Source organism: Leucopleurus acutus, assembly GCF_964270905.1.
Source record: "Leucopleurus acutus genome assembly, chromosome: 2".
Classification (NCBI taxonomy): Eukaryota; Metazoa; Chordata; class Mammalia; order Artiodactyla; family Delphinidae; genus Leucopleurus; species Leucopleurus acutus.
The window spans coordinates 81,679,337-81,698,190 of record NC_139143.1 but is presented as its reverse complement, the minus strand read 5'-3'; the positions used below and the strand labels follow the sequence as shown (position 1 = coordinate 81,698,190).

Here is an 18,854-nt window from a genome sequence, read left to right as displayed (position 1 = left end):
CCTGACTGTCCCCATGGCCAGGCAGAGGGGACAGTGTATGTAAGAGTAATATGGAGTTTGTGCCAGTTCAAGCCAGCTTAATCAATGGCTGGATAAATTGCAGTACTCCAACATTCTCTTGCTTCTCACCCTGAATGACATGTCCTCACTTCTGGGAATGAGTGGCATTGAGTCTCTGCTCTTTTCTCTCTCTTTCAGGATTACTACAGCATCCCATTTCCCACACCCACCACTCCGCTGACTGGGAGGGATGGTAGCCTGGCCAGCAACCCTTATTCTGGTAGGATTGGGATAGGGAGGTTGTGTTGGCCTTGGTGGCAGAAACCTGATTAGTAGAAGGAAGGGGTCCAGTTTTCACCTTAATTAAGATCTTTGACAGAAGTACAAATTGGATGTGGTAAATCAGGGTTGGTAGATTCAGAATCCTGCTGAAGATGGGCATGTAGCAGCTTGGCTTCTCATCCCACTTTCTGTTGTCTCCCTGTGACTCCGGATGATGTGTTGACTTCTCAGCTATTCTCTAGCTTTTTCCAGGAAGTACTGTGGTTGAACTGACCTTCCTCTACTCATCTCTGCTCCTGTTCCTTACTCATGTGGCAGTCTCATTGCCTTGCTAGGCCAGGGCCTGACCTATTGTTGACCTTATTGCCCTGTCATTTTCCCTGACCTAGCATTGTTTTTCAAGTCCAGCATGGAGTTTTCCCCATGGAGGGGAAGCAGAGAAGGAAAGGAGGGGGTGGGGTGGGGAAGAGATGAAAGAAAACAGGTGGGCAGGGAAATCATACAGGAGCTTTATTCTGGGAGCTGGTTTCTGCCACAGTATTGCACAGTCATGCAACATTAGTCCTTGACTAGCACTATGCAGATTGTGTACTGAGCAGTGCTAAATGGAGCCGCAAAGAAATGGAATTCAAAGCATTGGACTTTAATAGGCTCTGAAGGCTCTCCTGGAATCATGTGAAACCAGAAGAGGAAATTCTGCATTGGTGTTGGGGGGTGAAAGTGGCAGATACATTTAGCCTCTCGTGTCACAGGTGACCTCACAAAGTTCGGCCGTGGGGATGCCTCCTCCCCGGCCCCGGCCACAACCTTGGCCCAGCCCCAGCAGAACCAGACACAGACTCACCATACCACGCAGCAGACATTCCTGAACCCGGCGCTGCCTCCTGGCTACAGTTACACCAGCCTGCCATACTACACAGGGGTTCCGGGCCTCCCCAGCACCTTCCAGTATGGGCCTGCTGTGTTCCCTGTAAGTACTTGGGCTTGGTCTTTACTTGTGGTGAAGAGTTCTAGTCCTGGACACTATGCTAGCTGCTTTCAAGGCTAGATGACTTTTTAATAATGAATGAAGAGGAACAGTTTCCACCTCTGGCCTCTTTCTGGCCTGGGAGAGGGAGTGGGGCTGGGATTGGGGTAAGGAATTACCCATTCGTAGAATTAGCTAAAAGGGGAATGTACAGCTTTGCTTCCCTCAGACTCTCATTCATTCCCTGAACCCATTTTGCTAAGTAAACTGTGGACAGCATACATCAGAGTGGGTAGCCATCTGAATGCCCAGTCTCTGGAGTAGGACGGGTCGGTTGAATGGTACTTTGCTGCCATTTCACTATAGTTCTGGCCTATTGCTCTTCAGGTGGCTCCTACCTCTTCCAAGCAGCATGGTGTGAATGTCAGTGTGAATGCATCAGCCACCCCTTTCCAACAGCCAAGTGGATATGGGTCTCATGGATACAACACTGGTAAGCTCACCTTGACCCTGGCTGTCATTGGTGTCTGTGGGATGTCATTAAATGAGTTTCAGGGAGGAAGATCTGGTGCTTGAGAAAACAAGGTTGATGAGGGTGTGCTGCTGCCCCATGTATGATTGTTAATGTCTGCCTGACTTGGGTGTCTGCCTGAGCAGCACCAACAGAGGAGCTTAATACTAGAATGTGTATTCACTACTCATGACGGGAATGCCCTGGCGCACGAGTTGGCTGTTAGAATATGTTGGCTGGCCTAAACTTTGGGTGGGAAGCAGAGGGCCCCCAGATTTTACTGAGATGTCAGTGGAGGCAATTGTTAACGTTTAAGGTACTGGTAGTACAATAGGGGATATATTCACTGAATAGAAGAGTTAAATGGGTTCTTAGCTAGCATGCTGTGGTAGCTTTGGCTTAAATCTCTTTATAGTACTGCTTTTCTCATGTGGCCCCTTTTTATCGCCTATCTAGAGGGCCTAAGATGTGGAGAGAAAGGAGTAGGGCATGAATACTCAATAGAGGGAGAGTTGGACCTTTAGGTTCCTTCATTTGTATGGCTGGTCTCTTGCAAAGTCCATTTGCACCTCTGATGGCAGGGAGGGAAATACGGGAATCCTCTGAATGGGTGCTGACCTCAAAGATATTTAGCCTATCCCCTGCTCCCGTACCTGACACCTACTCTCCATTTTTGGAGGACAGGGAGTAAGAGTCTTTGAATAAAACAATTCCATCTACTTTTTTCAGTGCCTTGTAGATGTGTATGGGGAGGAGGTGGTTGCCATTGCTTGGGGTTGGAGTTGAGGGTTGTCCTTTAAAATTCTTAGTTATGGTTACATGGTGATTCGGATGGAGCTACATCTGTGTTCTTCACCCTTGTATGGGCTCCAGGTGGTTAAAATTGCCCAAGGTTTTCAATTATTGGGAAACTGAGCTGAGCAAAAGGGCAGTAGGTCTGGGATCTAACAGGTGGAGCTTTGAACTGTGTTGTATGACTTAGAGTGGGTCAAGATTTAAACTAAAGAAATCCTGAGAGACCCCATTGAGATTTAATAATGCCCAGACTCCTTGTGCCTAGGGCCCCCCTCTCACTGAGCAGGTCCACCCTAGCTTTGGTGGGGAGGATTATAAGCTTTTGTCTTGGAGTGGCCCTATTCCAAGAATATTAGATTTAGGTCTTAGCTGGACCAGGTTCAAGAATTTGAAGAGGTAGATGATTGGTTATAGAAGAAAATGGCATAACTGATTTTGGAAATCCTAGCTTCTTACTTCCCTTAAGATTTCAGAGACCTCCTATAACAGCCCTTTAAGAATCCCCAGTTCCCAACCCCACAGAGGGCTCTTGTCATCCCATTCCTCATCAACCTCTAAATTCATTTATTTTTATGTATTTGATTCCTTTTAGGAAGAAAATATCCACCCCCTTACAAGCATTTCTGGACGGCAGAGAGCTAATTTGGCCCAAGGCTGGGGGCTGTGTTTTGTGTGTGTGTGTAAATTTGCACTGAAGTCTTGTTTCAGAAACCAGACCACTGAGGAGAGCCTGCTGAGCTGTGGCCATGGCCTGCGTGGCTTGGGGAAATGAGTTGGTGGATACCTTCTGGGCTTTTGAACTTGCCCTTCCCCCATTTCCCTCTCCCCCATGTGTCTGACCCTGTCTTACCCATTTCGAATTCAAGCGGTGCAGCACCTCCTCCGAAGCATCAATGCACACACCTGCTGTTGCTTTTGATTTCTGGAAGGCATGTAGTTCCAACTTGTAACAAAATATTTGTAGTCTTCAATAAACTGTGGTATTTCTTTAGCTAACTCTGGCGTTCTTTCCGTGCATGTCTTTCTGGACACTAGGAGCCAATGTTGTGCTGTGGATGAAGGGTGGAGGGTGGCCTTTTCAATCAAACCCCAGCATAGCCAAAAAACTGTTAACTTTTCAGTATGGTGATTTTATTAAGGTGGGGGAGGGGAAGTGGCCTCAGTTCCCAGCCTGTTGATTGGTTAGTCAAGAAAGCTATTTGTAGAAAATGCCCGATTCGCCATACTTATTATAGCTCTTCACTTTTCCATTTAGATCTTCCCCTTGTCTCTGACATAAGCAGAGGAGAAAGGACAAAAAAGTTCGTGTCATGTCATTGTGAAAGGCTGAAGAGATGGTGTTCAGAGCTGTTGTTAGGAAAGTATCTTCCAAGGCTTAATTCCCACATCTGGTTCCCAAGGGCCAAGTGGCTGATTGAGATCAGATAAAGTCATTAGTGACCAGCTAGTTGATGACTCAGGCTGTGGAAACTGTTCTAGCCTGGAACATTGTTCTTAGTCCCTCAATGGCTTTTCAGGGATTGTGGATTATTAGTCGTTTTGCACTTGTGGGTATAGCTAAGAATGTGTGGGAGAGATTTGGTTAGACATCTCCTTGACTATGGAAATTCTCATCCCCTCTCAATCCAACTGGTACACCATCAGCCCTTCATTCATAGAGTTAACTTGGACAGTGAGAACCCTGTCCTTGGTTAATTGGAAACCCAGGTACTTCACTTTCTTTGTATTTGTTCCCAGCCCTCTGAGGTAATTTTGTACTGTGAGTGTGATCAGCTTTCCCAGGGGCTGCCATGCTGGGAGAGATTGGTTCTTGTTTCTCCTCCTGGCCATCCACATTGTGTTTGTATGATCAGCACTGCTTGGGAGTGGGGGTAACCAGGGGGTGTTGACTGTTGGAAGGAAAGCAAGAAAACTCCGTAGTCTGAGGAGATTGCTAATTACTGGTGAATGATAGGTAGGGAAACCAATGCCCATTATTTTCTAGGGTCTCAGGTGCTTACACTGAGGCCATTTAGGGCTACTACACAAAGTATTCTCTTTTTTCCAGCATTTCCAGTTGTTTCAACCAACAGGCCAATTAAGGCTTCTAGACTAGAAGCTGTTTTTTAGTTAGTCCACCCTCTGGAAAGGATGAGACCAGGTAGGGGCACATTGGAACTAAATTCCTCCCTACCACCTGGCTTGAGAGTCGGCCATTTCTCCCATTTTGTATGGGATGACCAAGTGGTGTCAGCAAGCTGTTTGAGCCTTTGCAGTAAAGATCATTGTCTCTTCTGGTTTCCCTCAAAAATGTTCCATTTATATCCTGTCACACCTTACTCTCAACTCTTCCACACAAACCTCCTCATTAGCTTAGCTTTTTCCATAAATGAACTCCTGTTCTTAAAGTTATGCCTATTACCAGTGATTTGCCAAATGGGCACCTGGGGCTTGCAAAGGGAAGGGAAAAAACTATTCCGTTAGTTCCTGTATTGTCCCCTTTTTCTTCAGTGCCTTTAAAGTGTAGAGTTGATACTTTGGAGATGGGGAAGTATTTTCTCATGCTTGGTTTCTGTAGTTGTGTTCTTTTCCTAGTTGGTGTTTGCTCCTCCCTAGAACTATCTGGACTTGTGATGTGGGAGGGTTCTCCAGGGTAAGATGCCACTTCTACTGGGAAGATTCTAAAGTGGCTGTCCAAGGTGGGCTTAGCTTTTGAAGGCTGCCTTGGTCTAGAGAGGATTTGGGTTCTGGAGTTTGAAGAGAGATTGCTGTTGAATTGTGGGTGAATGGAGAATTCCTCATTTGTGATTTGGTCAGTTTAGTGCTTCCAAAAAACTCTGAACAAAGTGCTCCTAACAGCAGAGGAGAACGATCCAAAGACATAAACTGAAATGCAAAGTTTTTCTGAGGTTTCATTTTATCTCACTTCCTGAAAACTAACAGATCTTTAGAAAGGATGCTCTAAATTCCTAGTTAAATTTGAGTTACTTTTCCTTCAATATTGGTATACAGTTTCTCAAGGAAGTTGCTGGGTTATTTTACCTGATGGCTTTTTCCTATCCTTAACCTATTGCCCCATACCCTAGGAGGTACAGTATGTGTATTTCAGTTTAAGGAGTACAAATCAAAATGGAGAATTGTACTATTGTGGTTTCCTTAAAATTGTAGTTGGTGGTAGGGAGGTTTTCAACAGGAAACATATGCAAGTTGCTGGAGTATGGATTAGAGCTTTTAACTCATGGAAAAGCTGAAGTTGTAAACTAGAATGACAGTTGGATTTTTGTGTTCCACCTAGGCTGTAGGAGAGAGCCTACCCCTATCTACCTTCCTTACCCCTCTCTCTCCATGCTTTGGCTTAAACTGAGCAAATGGAAATTAGCCTTTGCGCCAGCTCTTTAAATCATAAGTCTGTAGCGTAGAATTGCCAAGACTCTGGGGAAGCTGGACTAAGTAAACTGAGGCTCCGAGAATGAAAGTGCTCTTGGGGGTTGAATAGGAGTGCTCCTCTAATACTTACCTTATGCTGTGGAGGCATGGATTTTGAACCCGTTCAGGAGCAGCACTGCAGAACTGAGTGGAGTTGGGGTCAGTTGATTTGAAATGGACGTTAAAAGTTTAATACAATCCTGTTGGGCTTTGGCACAGAGAAGTGTTTTGAAAACCATATGCTAGTGAGGTTTGGCTATATTCCTTAGTCCTCCCCAATACAACACACCTCCCTCTCACATAAATACTCAGTACACATCTGGAAAGGGCAGGAGAACCTAGGGAGCTTTTGTGTCGTGAACTCTTATCCCTCAGGACTGACATGAAGCTGGAAAAACAGACCAAAATTCCCTTACAGTGCTATAGCTAGAAGGGCTACACACATCATCTCCCAGGGATGGGGCCAGGCAGCTAGCTGAGCTAATCCTCCTGTCTGTTTCCTCCTCCCCCAGGTGTATCAGTCACCTCCAGTAACACAGGCGTGCCAGATATCTCGGGTTCTGTGTACTCCAAAACCCAGGTAGGTGCCTGGCTCTGGATAGAAGTGGAAAAAGAGATGACATAGAGGAGGTGGAGTTGGAATGACAGAAGTACAGTGAACATGGGAATTCCCTGGCTTTCCAGTGGTTAGGACTTGGCGCTCTCATTGCCATGGCCCGGGTTCAGTCCCTGGTCGTGGAACTAAGATCCCGCAAGCTGAGTGGCGCAGCCAAAGGGGGAAAAAAAATACAGTGAACAAGAACAACCCTAAGAGAGGTGTCAGGAAATCCATTCTACTAGAAAATGAGTGTCTCTAAACCTCAGTTTCTTGAAGAAGTTTAAATTTAGCCCTCTGGGAAAAAGCAAGAAAAACGTTACAGGAAGCTGCAGTGTGGTAAATTGTTGTGATATGTCATGTGATTTACTGTGCAACTGTCCTGGCCCTTTACATACCCACTCCCAACCTTTTCATAAGTTTCCGAGAGAACACATATGGAATGAAGGGAAACTAGTTCTTTCCATTCTTTTTGTAAGTATATCTATAAACAGTAGGAGAGGACACAACCCAGTAGCTAAAGTGAGGCATCTGAATTATCCACAGATTTGTATTGTGTTGCTCCCCCCAACACACACCATAAATAAGTAAAAGCTTGATGTAAAGTATTAGGAGTTATGGTGGAGTCTTTCATGGCCAAGACCATTAACACTCAAGAAACCTCAGTGTGTATTCATTTCTTTTGAAATATCCAAGGAGTTCTAATTTTTACCCAACTCCAGGGGTATCGCTATTTGTGCTAAGAGTAGTTAGCAGATTTCACTGTGTTCATGAATGATGTTAGAATTTATGAAGTGCTGTCACATCTATCCTCTCATTTGGTCCTTACAACTGAGAGGTTAATAGCATCCCTGATTCATGTTAAGAGAAAATGAGGCTGAGAGATTAATTTTCTCAGGTTCACACAGCTGTTAAAGGGTAGAGCTGAGGCTAAGACCTGAATGTCTGACTTCAGGTGCAGCATTCATTCTCTGACACCATGCTGCTTTCTGAGGGTGGGGGATCTTGGGTTCAGAAATTCTGAGGATTAGTTTGCTGATCCCTTTTACTCTCTCTCCTCCCATTCTCCTGGATAGCAGTCCTTTGAGAAACAAGGTTTTCATTCCGGTACTCCTGCTGCCTCCTTCAACTTGCCTTCAGCCCTAGGAAGTGGGGGGCCCATCAATCCGGCCACAGCTGCTGCCTACCCACCTGCCCCCTTTATGCACATTCTGACCCCCCATCAGCAACCGCACTCCCAGATCCTTCACCATCACCTGCAGCAGGATGGCCAGGTAATAGCCCTTCCCCCTCTTTCCTTTCCCTTCCTTTTCCTTCCTATACCCTAAAACTACCTCCCCTTTCCTTTTCTTACCCTTCCTCACCACCACCTTCACCCAGTCCTCCCCAGCGCCAGCCATGGGCACACAGCACATACAGACACAAGCGCACACAACACAAGTGGCCGGCAAAGGAGATGTCAGAGAAGAGGCCAGATTGAAACCTTTTTTGCCCAGTTCCTTTGGTGCCTTTCTCCTCCACCTCCTCCCATAGCACAGTTGTCCTCATCCTATCAGACCTGGGTCACACCTCCCCTCTTACCTCTCCCAGCCTTCCCCCTTCCCTGACATTATAGCTTTCCCTTCTAATGGTGGAGTTCTATTGTCAAAGTTTGTCCCTTTATTTTCCATATATCCTGGTTCTGCCTCAGCTACCATATTTGCAGATGATTCTCTGTTGCCAGCGCCAGCAGGAGGAGCAGGTAATGAAACTGAATGATGATATGCTTGAACCCACTCCTTTTCAGTCCCCATTTCACCTCCACAGTCTCAGGGAACTTGAAGAGAAAAGATTGCACGGTCACAAATCGGGATACACAAACACAAACACCTTGCTGAGCTCTCTGGCCTCCCGTTCCTCTTGTCCTCCTCTCCTCAGTGTCTTTTTCTTTCTACCCTTCCCCGACTCTTGAAACACTTGGTTACTGGAATGGAAAGGATTCTTGGGGCAGCATCTGGAGCCTGGGGCCTCAGACTGTCTCTCTTACCTTTCCTGAAATGGGCTCGCAGATGTGATGTGTGGTAGGGGTGGGGAGCCCTGGGGTGGTGCAGGTGACCTCTCCCCCTTCCTCATAGGTGGTTGCGGAGCTAGAATAAGGGCTGCCTTGCTCTCAAAAACAGATGTCCAAATTGAGGCATTCATGGGGATCAGTGAAAGTGAAATCACCTTGTGATCACTCATCTCCAAGAGGCTATAATTCTCTCTAGAGAGTAGCCTTTCCTCGGATCAGGGGATGGTGGGTTTGGGGGGTGAGGAGAAGGTGAAATTGAAAATTAGTAGAACTGATGCACTATCTTGTCTCTCAAAGTATCCCACCCTCTTTTCATCTTTCCCTTATTTAAAGTTTTAAAGTGTTTTTTTACTTGTCAGAGGTGCTCTAACTGCTGTATAAAACAAATTTCCTATGGTTAAGAAGTAAGCTTGAGAGTAGTTTCTAAGCAAGGGGAATGGGAGAGTAAAACAATTTCCAGATTTCCACCTGAAGATGTCATAAATTTGTCCCACTAACTAGACATCTTTTTCCTCCCCATTCACCCTCCCATTCCCCTGCAGACGGGCAGCGGGCAACGTAGCCAGACCAGCTCCATCCCGCAGAAGCCCCAGACCAACAAGTCTGCCTACAACAGCTACAGCTGGGGGGCCAACTGAGGCCCTGACTCTCTTCTCCCGGTCCCATCTTCTGAGAGGGCTTCTCAGCCTGGCAACTATGGAAACAGCATCAAAGAGAGAAAGGAATGTGGGGGGGTTCCACTGCCCCCACCCCCAGCGGCCCATCCCATGCCTCAGCTTCATGTCTGTCCCATTCCCATACCATCCCCACTCTGTTGTATGTATTATAGGATTTGTATTTTCTCCTTTTTTTTCTTCCTTTCCTCTCCTCCTCCCCCCTTGCATTCAAGATTATGAAACTTTGCTGTGGGCCCTGCCCTCCCTTCTCCTCCTCCTGTTCACCCTGGTGGTGTGTGGGTGAGGTAGGGAGGGGGGACCCCCAAATATATATCAGCCCAACAGCCCTAAGTCTCCTCCTTTATTATTAGGAAACAAAACAACAACAACAAAAAAATGGCGTCATGAATATGAACAGCATTGTCAGATGAATTAGTTGAAGTGTTTTTTTTTTTTTTGTACTGTGTCCTCAAATTTAATGGATTAATGTGTCTTGTATATATAAAAAGAAAACCTCTACCTTCAGCCTCTGCCCATTCTTGCTCCGTCTAGGATATCCTCAGTCTCGTCGATGACCAGCTTGATGAATAAGTATTACTGTATCAACTGGGCCTTCTCTAGCAGGCCCCGAAGGCAGTGGAATAAAATGAAATCTTCGCCCTTTAAGAACTCCTCTGACCTTAATGTGCTAGTATCTTGCCCTTGAGGGCATTCCCTTCCCCCCCTCCCCTAAGAATTACACAGCGTGGTGCCTGGAAAGAATCACTGCAAATCTTCATTTCCTCCAGATCTACAGCAGATTTTAGGCAGTGAAGGGATAGCAGATGTTGGGTGGAAAGGGAAAGGGTTAAGCAGGAGTTGAAAGAAATGGCTTTGTAGAATCAAAGTGTAATTTAGATGGATCCAGGCAAATGAACTGGAAAGAAATGAGGGCAACATGCACTGTTGGCTAGCAAAACTGAAGCAGTAGTTCTTACTTCTTGAGTGCTTTCACTTCAAGTAGCTAATATCCAACCCCTTGAAAAGGAGTCTAGAGCAAGGCCAGGGTTGGGATGGAGGTGGGGGTACAGGGAGGGGGAGGCTTTTAAAGTCAGTGACCCGAAAAAGGGGATACTTATAGCCCCAGATTCTCTCCCAAGACACTTCAATAGATTTCCCTTGCTCTCTTACAAAGTCTTTATCCTGGTGGTTGCAGACCCTGCCTGAAAGAATTAGGAGACTCTCGTATAGTTATGACAAAATCCTTAATAGCTGGAGAGATGGAGTTAAATCCATGCGTTCCTCTGTTTTTATCTTTTACTCAACTCTGGGGAAGTCACTATACTAGAAGAAGCTTAATGTAACATTTTGTCCATCCCTCTAATTAATATTAGACTTTATTTGTATCAGTCAAGAAACAAACTGGAAGGAGGAAAGGGGCGAGGTGGGTTTAGAAGGAAGACTGGTCGTCCATGGGTTGGTGAGCCGGCGGTGAGGGTGGGTCTCGGTCCGGTTCGTTTGTGCGGGTGGGCTGCCCTCTGGCGGCTGCCTCCGGTGCCATCCAGTGTCAAACCCTCGAAACACCCTGTTGGAGCGGGTTGATCGGCAGGAAGGAGAATTGACTTAGGAGGCAGGTGATCGTTGTAAAATGAAAATTCAGTACGCCCGCTCCCTTCACAGGAAACAGTAAAAGAACGCCTTTGGAACGTGATAGGCCCGTCCGCCCTGCCCCCCCCCCCAGTCCGGCTTACGGTCGTTTTACGACAGTGTCCGATCGCAGACTTGCTTTCCGGTAGCGTGGTCTGACGCTTCGCTCAATTTCCGTCAGCGTAGCTCTGGCTACCCCCAGCTGTGGGGTTCGAAAGTTCGAGTCCCACTGCGGGAATGAGCCTCTTTGACCTCTTTCGGGGCTTTTTCGGCTTTTCTGGACCTCGGAGGTGAGAGCGGGTCCGGGCCAGAGAAGGTGGGGCGGGATCCTCTGAGGTGAGCTTGACCCTTGACGCCCTATTTTTGAAAAAACATCCCTTTCCCTACTCTTTCAATTCCTGCGGAGAGAACGGAAGTCAACATTGAGCGCTCACCCCGCGACAGTAACCAGGGCAGTCGTTAACAGGAGAGGAAACAGCCGCTTAAACCTTTCTCCAGTCTGGGGTGATGCAACAGGGGCGCGGGTGGGGAAGACAATAGGGCTTTGGGGAAGAGAACAGTGAGCAAGTGAGCAGGACCTTGGGAGAGAAGGGAGGGGCTGGGGAACAGTGAAGAAAAGCCGAGCGGAAGCGTTTGGGGGAGCCGCGAGGTGAGGGCTGACTTTGATAAAAACAAAACAAACCCGATGGCCAGTCCTCTTAACCCTCACTTCAGCTTCCTAGATCGCAACTCTTGTCTCACTTTGTCACCCATTAGCTGATTTTATAGTTTAAGTAGTGCTGAAATCTTGGTGGCCGATCTGCCTCCACCCCTAGCCACAGAGATCCCTTTTTTGGAGGGATGACTCGCGATGAAGATGAAGATGATGAGGAAGAAGAAGGAGCCACGTGGGGCCGTGGGAGCTCGATATTTGAGGGTCCCCAGCCCCCCGAGGAATTTGGCTTCGGCTTCAGCTTCAGCCCAGGAGGAGGGATGCGTTTCCACGATAACTTCGGCTTTGATGACCTAGTACGGGATTTCAATAACATCTTCAGCGAGATGGGGGCCTGGACCTTGCCTTCCCGCCCTCCTGGTGTGTGGATGCCCCGGGGGAGAACCTGTGGTTTCTGCTGGGTCGGTGGGTGAAAAAAGGAACCTGCAGAGAGTAGTTGGGGGTTGGGAAGTGTGAGAAAACTGATGATTTCAAGGAGATTTAAAAGAGTCCAAGTCCCCAGCATCCACCTGCCACCTTTCTGCAGAACTTCCAGGTCCTGAGTCAGAGACACCTGGTGAGAGACGGCAGGAAGGACAGACGCTTCGGGACTCAATGCTTAAGTATCCAGATAGTCACCAGCCTAGGATCTTTCGTGGGGCCTTGGAGAGTGACGCAAGAACTGAATCCTCCAAACCAGCACCAGGCTGGGGCTCCCAGAGACCTTTTCATAGGGTGAGTACATCTGGGCCTGAAGTGGGAGCCTGTGGAGAAAACTGACTGCAAAGACTGGAAACCTTGTTGGAATCTTAACAGTCTTGGGTTGGAGTCCTAGGCCCTCCACTTGGTGTATTTATCTGTTTTCTGTATTAAGCTTCTTGTAGGATTTTCTTTGGGGGGAAATGTGAGTTCTGCTTTTTGTTTAAAAAAATTGGTCTAAATGATTCTTGGACAAAGCAGATTTCTTGAGGGAGGACAGAAAAGTATCAGTTGAGGAATGCTTTTTGGTAGAGGGATACATAAAACAGGTAGGAAGGTGGAAGGTGTAAGTAAATAAAGCTATCCTGGCTGGGATTATTTCTGCTGAGGAAAAGTAGTTTTGGAACTTGGAAATAGTTTGGGTTCTGTGATCCCCTCAAATTTGATTGAAAGGTGTCATTTGACCTACTTTGGCTTCTTCTGCAGTTTGATGATACGTGGCCTGTGACCCCCCATTCTAGAGCCAGAGAGGACAATGGTGAGTTTGGAGGGAAAGGACATTTACCAGCCCTTTGTTCTCCCTCCCTGAAATTTCTTCCGGCTACACTTGTTCCCTTCTTTCCCTTGGACTCCTTCTTTCCTCTTTCCTCTCTCTGCCCTTCTAGATCTTGATACCCAGGTTTCCGAGGAGGGCCTTGGCCCAGTTCTGCAGCCCCAGCCCAAATCCTATTTCAAGAGCATCTCTGTGACTAAGATCACTAAGCCAGATGGGGTGAGTTGGGAGAGACGGGTAAAGGGAACTATGGTCAGAGAATGTTCTGGAAAGGGAGACCTATGTAAAGAAATCAGTTAACTCACCTTTAGTGATGTTAGGGATATGGTGGGGGCTTCTCCTTGTAGACAGTAGAGGAGCGCCGGACTGTGGTGGACAGTGAGGGCCGGAAAGAGACCACAGTAACCCATCAAGAAGCAGGTGGCTCTCCTAGAGATGGTAAGTAAAGAGTATGAATCAAAGGGATCCATTTCTTAATTCCTCGGGAAAGGGAAACCCTTAATCCTCCTACCCTTTAACATTATTATTCTCCTTTGCCCCTGTCTAGTCTCTTTCATTTAGCCTCTGTGTATCACTTTGTTCCTTAGGTCCAGAATCACCAACACCTCCATCCCTGGATGATGCCTTTTCCATCCTGGATTTGTTCCTAGGACGTTGGTTCCGGTCCCGGTAGCCTTGTTAACCCTCAGAGGCCTTTAGGTTCTTTTCGCCTCCCACCCTTTGCTCACCAGCAATGGGCTTAGTTCTCCTCCTGCCACGTCAGCACCTTGGGTGTGTGGAACAGTGAATTGGGGGTATGTCAGTATGTCACTCACCCAGACTGACCAATAAAACCTTTATTTATACTAATTCCTTAGTCTTGGCTTTGTCATGGCTGTTCCACTTTCTCACACTATCCAGGGCTTCCCAAATTAACTTGGCCCACAAAAAATTATTTCTTAATTTTTTGCTTTACTTTCCAAAACCTGATTTTGATAAGTAAGGGTCAGGTATCTCTAGAAGATGATTTTCCTTATGAAGAGATAAGATAACTAGTGATAATTCCAGGGAAATTTCTATATGGGGATGCATTAGATTAAAAAAAAAGGAAGTATGTGTATAAGTGTAGAGGAAAAACTGCTTCCCTAGGTGTGGGAGCACTATGATTGGGTAGTTCATGAGATAATTTGATGAAGTACATGGGCAAATATGTTTTCCTTTACTGGCTATATTTTTATTTTTTTGTATATATTAGGGAAAATATAACTAGCAAAACATTATTGGTCTCTTCAACGAGTGGTACTGGGAAAGCTGGACAGCCACATGTAAAACAAGTAGATTAGAACATTCCCTCATACCAGATAGAAAAACTCAAGTTGTAAATGTAGGGACTTCCCTGGTGGTGCAGTGGTTAAGAATCCGCCTGCCAGTGCAGGGGACATGGGTTCGGTCCCTGGTCCGGGAAGGTCCCACATGCCGTGGAGCAACTAGGCCTGTGCGCCACAACTACTGAGCCTGTGCTCTAGAGTCCGTGAGTGAGCCACAACTACTGAGCCCACATGCTGCAACCACTGAAGCCCACGCACCTAGAGCCCGTGCTCTGCAGCAAGAGAAGCCACTGCAATGAGAAGCCTGTGCACTGCAGTGAAGAGTAGTCCCCGCTTGCCACAACTAGAGAAAGCCCACACACAGCAACGAAGACCCAACACAGCCAAAAAAAAAAAAAAAAAAAAGTTTTCAGGGACTTCCCGGGTGGCGCAGTGGTTAACAATCTGCCTGCCAATGCAGGGGACACGGGTTTGATCACTGGTCCGGGAAGATCCCACATGCCGTGGAGCAACTAAGCCCGTGAGCCACAACTACTGAAGCCCACATACCCCAGACAATGAAGCCTGTGTGCCCTAGTGCCCATGCTCTGCAACAAGAGAAGCCACCACAGTGAGAAGCCGCACACCTCAACGAAGAGTAGCCTCCGCTCACCGCAACTAGAGAAAGCCCGTGCACAGCAAAGAAGACCCAACGCAGCCAAAAAATAAATAAATTTTTAAAAATTATATAATGTGGATCCCACATTAACGGATCAAATACTCTATAAGTCCTTATAGAGTGATATTAGCTGAGACCCTATGGGCAGGAAAGGCAAACCTATACTCAGAGTAAGTGTCAATCCCAGTCAAAAGTGATGGGGAATCTAGTGTCCTTGTCCCTAAGTGTCTGCTTCCTCTCCTCGAGAGATAGCACTGTATTAGGGACTTAGTGTTGGTATTTGTTAATGGCAGATTGCACGTTGGCCACAGCAGTGGTTAACTGAGCCGTGGTGAGTAGGAACTCACACTGTTGGGCCTGTGCATAGCCTGTATCCTACCACCAGTTACTCTACTCAGTGTATTCATTGTTCAGAAGTGGGTGGCTGATGACAGGCAGTGGCTAAGTCATTCTTCCTACTTGGTTGTTCAGTGCATCTGTGATGGATGCTTTCTGGTGGGCGTTAACGTATAATACAAAGACCTTTACACTTCAAGACTACTCCCATAGGTCCATCCTCAGACTTTCTTGTCCCTGATCTTCCACTCTGTCTTTTCAAGCCCCTGACCAAACAACCAGGCCAGTTGTGACTGTGTATGTTCTTAGCTTCTCTTTCCACGCAAAGTGGATGACCAGATGTACTGTCCAAATCTCTGTCCCCTGGGAGGATTTCCCCTCACCACTGTCTTTCAAGGCCACTCTTGATTTGTTGTAATGCAGCAGCAGTCAATTTTTGGCTTTTGCCCACAAACTGCCAACTCATGTCTGAACCAAGCTTATTCCTTCTCTGATCCCTCTTCACAAGGGATACATGTCATAGACTGAATGTCTGTGCCCCCCCTACCCATTTCATATGTTGAAACCTAACCCCCAATGTGATGGTATTTGGAGGTGGGGCCTTTGGGAAGTGATTAGGTTATGAAGGTAGAGCCCTCATGAATCAGATTAGTGCCCTTATAGAAGAGACCCCAGAGAGCTTCCCTGCTTCTTCTGCCACCTCAGGACACAGTGAGAAGACAGCTGTCTGAACCAGCAAGTGGGCCCTCACCAGACCCCGAATCTGCTGGCACCTTGATCTTGGAAGCAGCAGCTTATAGAGCTGTGAGAGATCAATTTCTGTTGTTTATAAGCCACCCAGTCTATGGTGTTTTGTTATAGCAGCCTGAATGGACTAAGACAATCCCCAATAGGGTCATGTGAGCTGAGGGAGAGATGCCTGGTAAATGACATGAGTCTGGGCCACTTACTTTTCAGCTGGCTTGTGCCCTCTGATCCTGCTTATGCCTGAACCCAAAGATGTCACTTCCATTTTACAATGTGTTCTTGCTGGGCCCACCCTTCCTAATGACATGGAGAATTAGGCAGAGCCCAGCTTGTGATGGGCAGTTCTGGCGACTTGGTCACTTGATGAATTGTAATCAGATGCTCTGTCTCTATTGGAGCCCAGTAGCACTGTAAGAGCTGCTTTTCAAAAGGTATGTATATCTCTGCTGCAGATGGCATGGCTTTGCTTCAGAGCCCTGTGGGTCTACATTATGATTCTCCTATTAGAGCTTGCCAAACCACACACGGTATCTTTTCCTACTACAGATACTCTAGTCTCACTGGGTCTGCTGGGTCACATGTCTGCAGAGGCCTTTTCTGCTTTGGCCCCACTCGAAGTTGACAGCCTTCAATGGTCAGAGTTGTATTCTCAAGTGTGAAATACATCGCTCCTAAATCCTAAGTAGATTGGTGATGTGTTTTTTTCTCAGTGGTGGAAGGTAGGAGATGCAATAATCAGTCCTTTACTTCAGATTGGATATCCAGCATGTCCCAGACCACTGGACCTCTCAAAACTTTACCAAGGTGGCAGTTTCCTGAATCTTTATAGGATTGTTTCCCACCTTCTGAATACATGTTATCTTTCCAGGGCCTCCAATATACTTCCATTTCTTCCTCTTCTTATCTGATTAGCATGATGTTATATATAGAGCTGACTCTTGCACAACGCAGAGGTTAGGGCCTCTGACCATCTGCCCAGTCAAAAATCCAAGTCCCCTCCAGGGACTTCCCTGGAGGTCCAGTGGTTAAGACTTCGCCTTAACCACTGGAGGGGGTGCGGGTTCGATCCCTGGTCAGGGAGCTAAGATCCCACATGTCTCGCAGACCCCCCCCCAAAAAAAATCCAAGTATAACTTTACAGTTAGCTCTCTGTATATGTGGTTCTGCATCTTCGCATTCAACCAACTGTAGATCGTGTAGTACTGTAATACATATTTAACGAAAAAAATCCACATGTAAGTGGACCCGAGGAGTACAAACCTGTGTTGTTCAAGGGTCCATTGTATAGTGGACAAATATGATGTTCTTCAAAATGTCCAGATAGTCAAGCTCCCTTCAGATTATATTATGACAGAGGACCAGAGGGTTTACATAGTCCTGGGGTAAGACCATTAGTGTTTATCGCTAGACTTCCCACGTGGATGAAATTCCTTGGGATCCTCCTTTCTGATCTGGTTGGGATGCAAAATAACATATTCACCAGATTAATGGCTACATACTACCAACCAGAGGCTGTATTAAACTGCTCTATAAAGTTACCATTTGGGACACAACAATTGCAATTGGAGTTACTATTTGAATAATTTTACCGTACACCACTGCCATCTGCCATGATCTATCTGGTTTTTGTAGGAGCCAAACTGGTGGTATGAAAGGGACCACCTCTCTTATGTTCTTTACATCTTTGAGGGTGGCACTAATCTCTTCCATTTACCCTAGGATATGGTATTGTTTTTATTTATTATCTTGGTGTGAGGTAGTCTCAGCCCTCTAATTGGCCTTCATCACTTACTCCACAGGTCAAGAAACCAATATGAGTGTTCTGCAACTTCAGAGAATGTCCATTTCAATTATATGTTGGGGTGTCAAGGAAGTGACCACCTGGTGGATCCTTGGTCTCAGTGAATATCCTGTGAACCAGACCTGAGCCCAGGACTCCATTTATTATCTGGACCCCATATGCTCCTACTCTAACAAGGGGTCGTGGTACAGCTTTGGGTTGTCATCTGTCAATGTTAGTTCAGATCCTTTGTCCAAAAATCCTCAAAATGTCTGAGTATTCTCCCATTTTTCAATAATGGTCATCAATGTAAATGACTTGTTTAGGCATTTTTACTTTTCTTAGCATGAGCTATCATTTTCCCCAAGCCTCCTAGAAGTGTATTCACCCCACATCCCAGGGATCTTGCCAGGATTTAAATCCTAAATCCCAGGAGAGTGTTCCCTTATCAATAAATTCTTCCACATCTAACTTTATGTTCCACTTCCTTTGGTCCAGCACTCTCGGCATCCAGTTCTATGTATAATGCTACCAAACTCCCCTCGGTCTTTGAATCCCTGCATCAACCATTCATTGATGTGGATCCTATAGGAGGACACGTGACCTTGGCTGAAGCAGTTCCCTGCCACAGAAGTCACTGCCATGAGGGAAGCAGCTGAGTGCTATCAGCATCTGTTATTCCCAGCAGCTGGGGAGTGGGTGCATTAGCCCTGAAAAGGGGACCTGGGTGGAGCACTATAATATCCGCTAAAGCCAGTAAAGAAGTATTATGTCACAGAGATGTGCCCAGGACTGTGCTAGAGCCCCCAGGGTTATATAGCCCAGCTCTCAAGAACCTCATAAACTATATCAGTATTTTTAAAATCTGTGTATTGTCTGTTTCCACCTACTAGAGCATCAGCTCTAAGAGGGTAGGAGCTATGTTTCGTTTTCCACTGTTTCCCCAGGGTCTAGAGCTTGACTCATAGTTGAATGAATCTTAATTAGAGGCTTGAGATATGAAGAAGTAGGAAGTGGCTGTCTTAAGTAGAATAAGAGTGGCAAGCATCAGAGAAGGGGAGGTGGAGCTCAGCGTGGGCATGAAGCCCTCATCTGGAGCCATGGCAAGAGACACAAAGACAGAGCATTCTCTAGTCAAGGTGAGACTGCATCAAAGTATAAGCATTCCTTATGTGGGTTTTATTCCTGCAGCCTGC

At 46.5% G+C, this 18,854-nt stretch overlaps 2 protein-coding genes across 12 annotated transcripts in view; both read left to right on the top strand.

The window, feature by feature from the left end:
- Nucleotides 1-9,918, top strand: part of UBAP2L (ubiquitin associated protein 2 like) — a 42,895-nt gene extending 32,977 nt beyond the window's left edge. For 4 of the 10 annotated variants that reach the window (XM_082833249.1, XM_082833251.1, XM_082833246.1 and 1 more), the window contains 7 exons: nucleotides 199-280; nucleotides 1,035-1,252; nucleotides 1,637-1,742; nucleotides 6,473-6,540; nucleotides 7,632-7,829; nucleotides 8,246-8,296; nucleotides 9,148-9,476. In XM_082833249.1, coding sequence (XP_082689375.1) covers nucleotides 199-280; nucleotides 1,035-1,252; nucleotides 1,637-1,742; nucleotides 6,473-6,540; nucleotides 7,632-7,829; nucleotides 8,246-8,296; nucleotides 9,148-9,243 — 819 coding nt within the window. In that variant the 3' untranslated portion in view covers nucleotides 9,244-9,476. Of the gene's footprint in view, nucleotides 1-198; nucleotides 281-1,034; nucleotides 1,253-1,636; nucleotides 1,743-3,147; nucleotides 3,547-6,472; nucleotides 6,541-7,631; nucleotides 7,830-8,245; nucleotides 8,297-9,147; nucleotides 9,477-9,813 lie in introns of those variants that run through there. The other 6 variants (XM_082833252.1, XM_082833255.1, XM_082833250.1 and 3 more) reach the window with 3 other exon arrangements.
- A 1,128-nt stretch (nucleotides 9,919-11,046) lies between these two features.
- On the top strand, nucleotides 11,047-13,658 carry HAX1 (HCLS1 associated protein X-1). 2 transcript variants are annotated; one of them, XM_082833404.1, is made up of 7 exons: nucleotides 11,047-11,177; nucleotides 11,703-11,959; nucleotides 12,126-12,313; nucleotides 12,764-12,815; nucleotides 12,943-13,049; nucleotides 13,178-13,268; nucleotides 13,418-13,658. In XM_082833404.1, exons 1-7 carry the CDS (start codon nucleotides 11,125-11,127, stop codon nucleotides 13,501-13,503), a joined length of 834 nt encoding a protein of 277 aa, XP_082689530.1. In that variant the 5' UTR covers nucleotides 11,047-11,124; the 3' UTR covers nucleotides 13,504-13,658. The 2 variants fall into 2 exon arrangements, with proteins under 2 accessions (XP_082689530.1, XP_082689531.1); XM_082833405.1 differs by having other exon boundaries at nucleotides 11,056-11,223.
- Nucleotides 13,659-18,854: the final 5,196 nt, after the last annotated feature.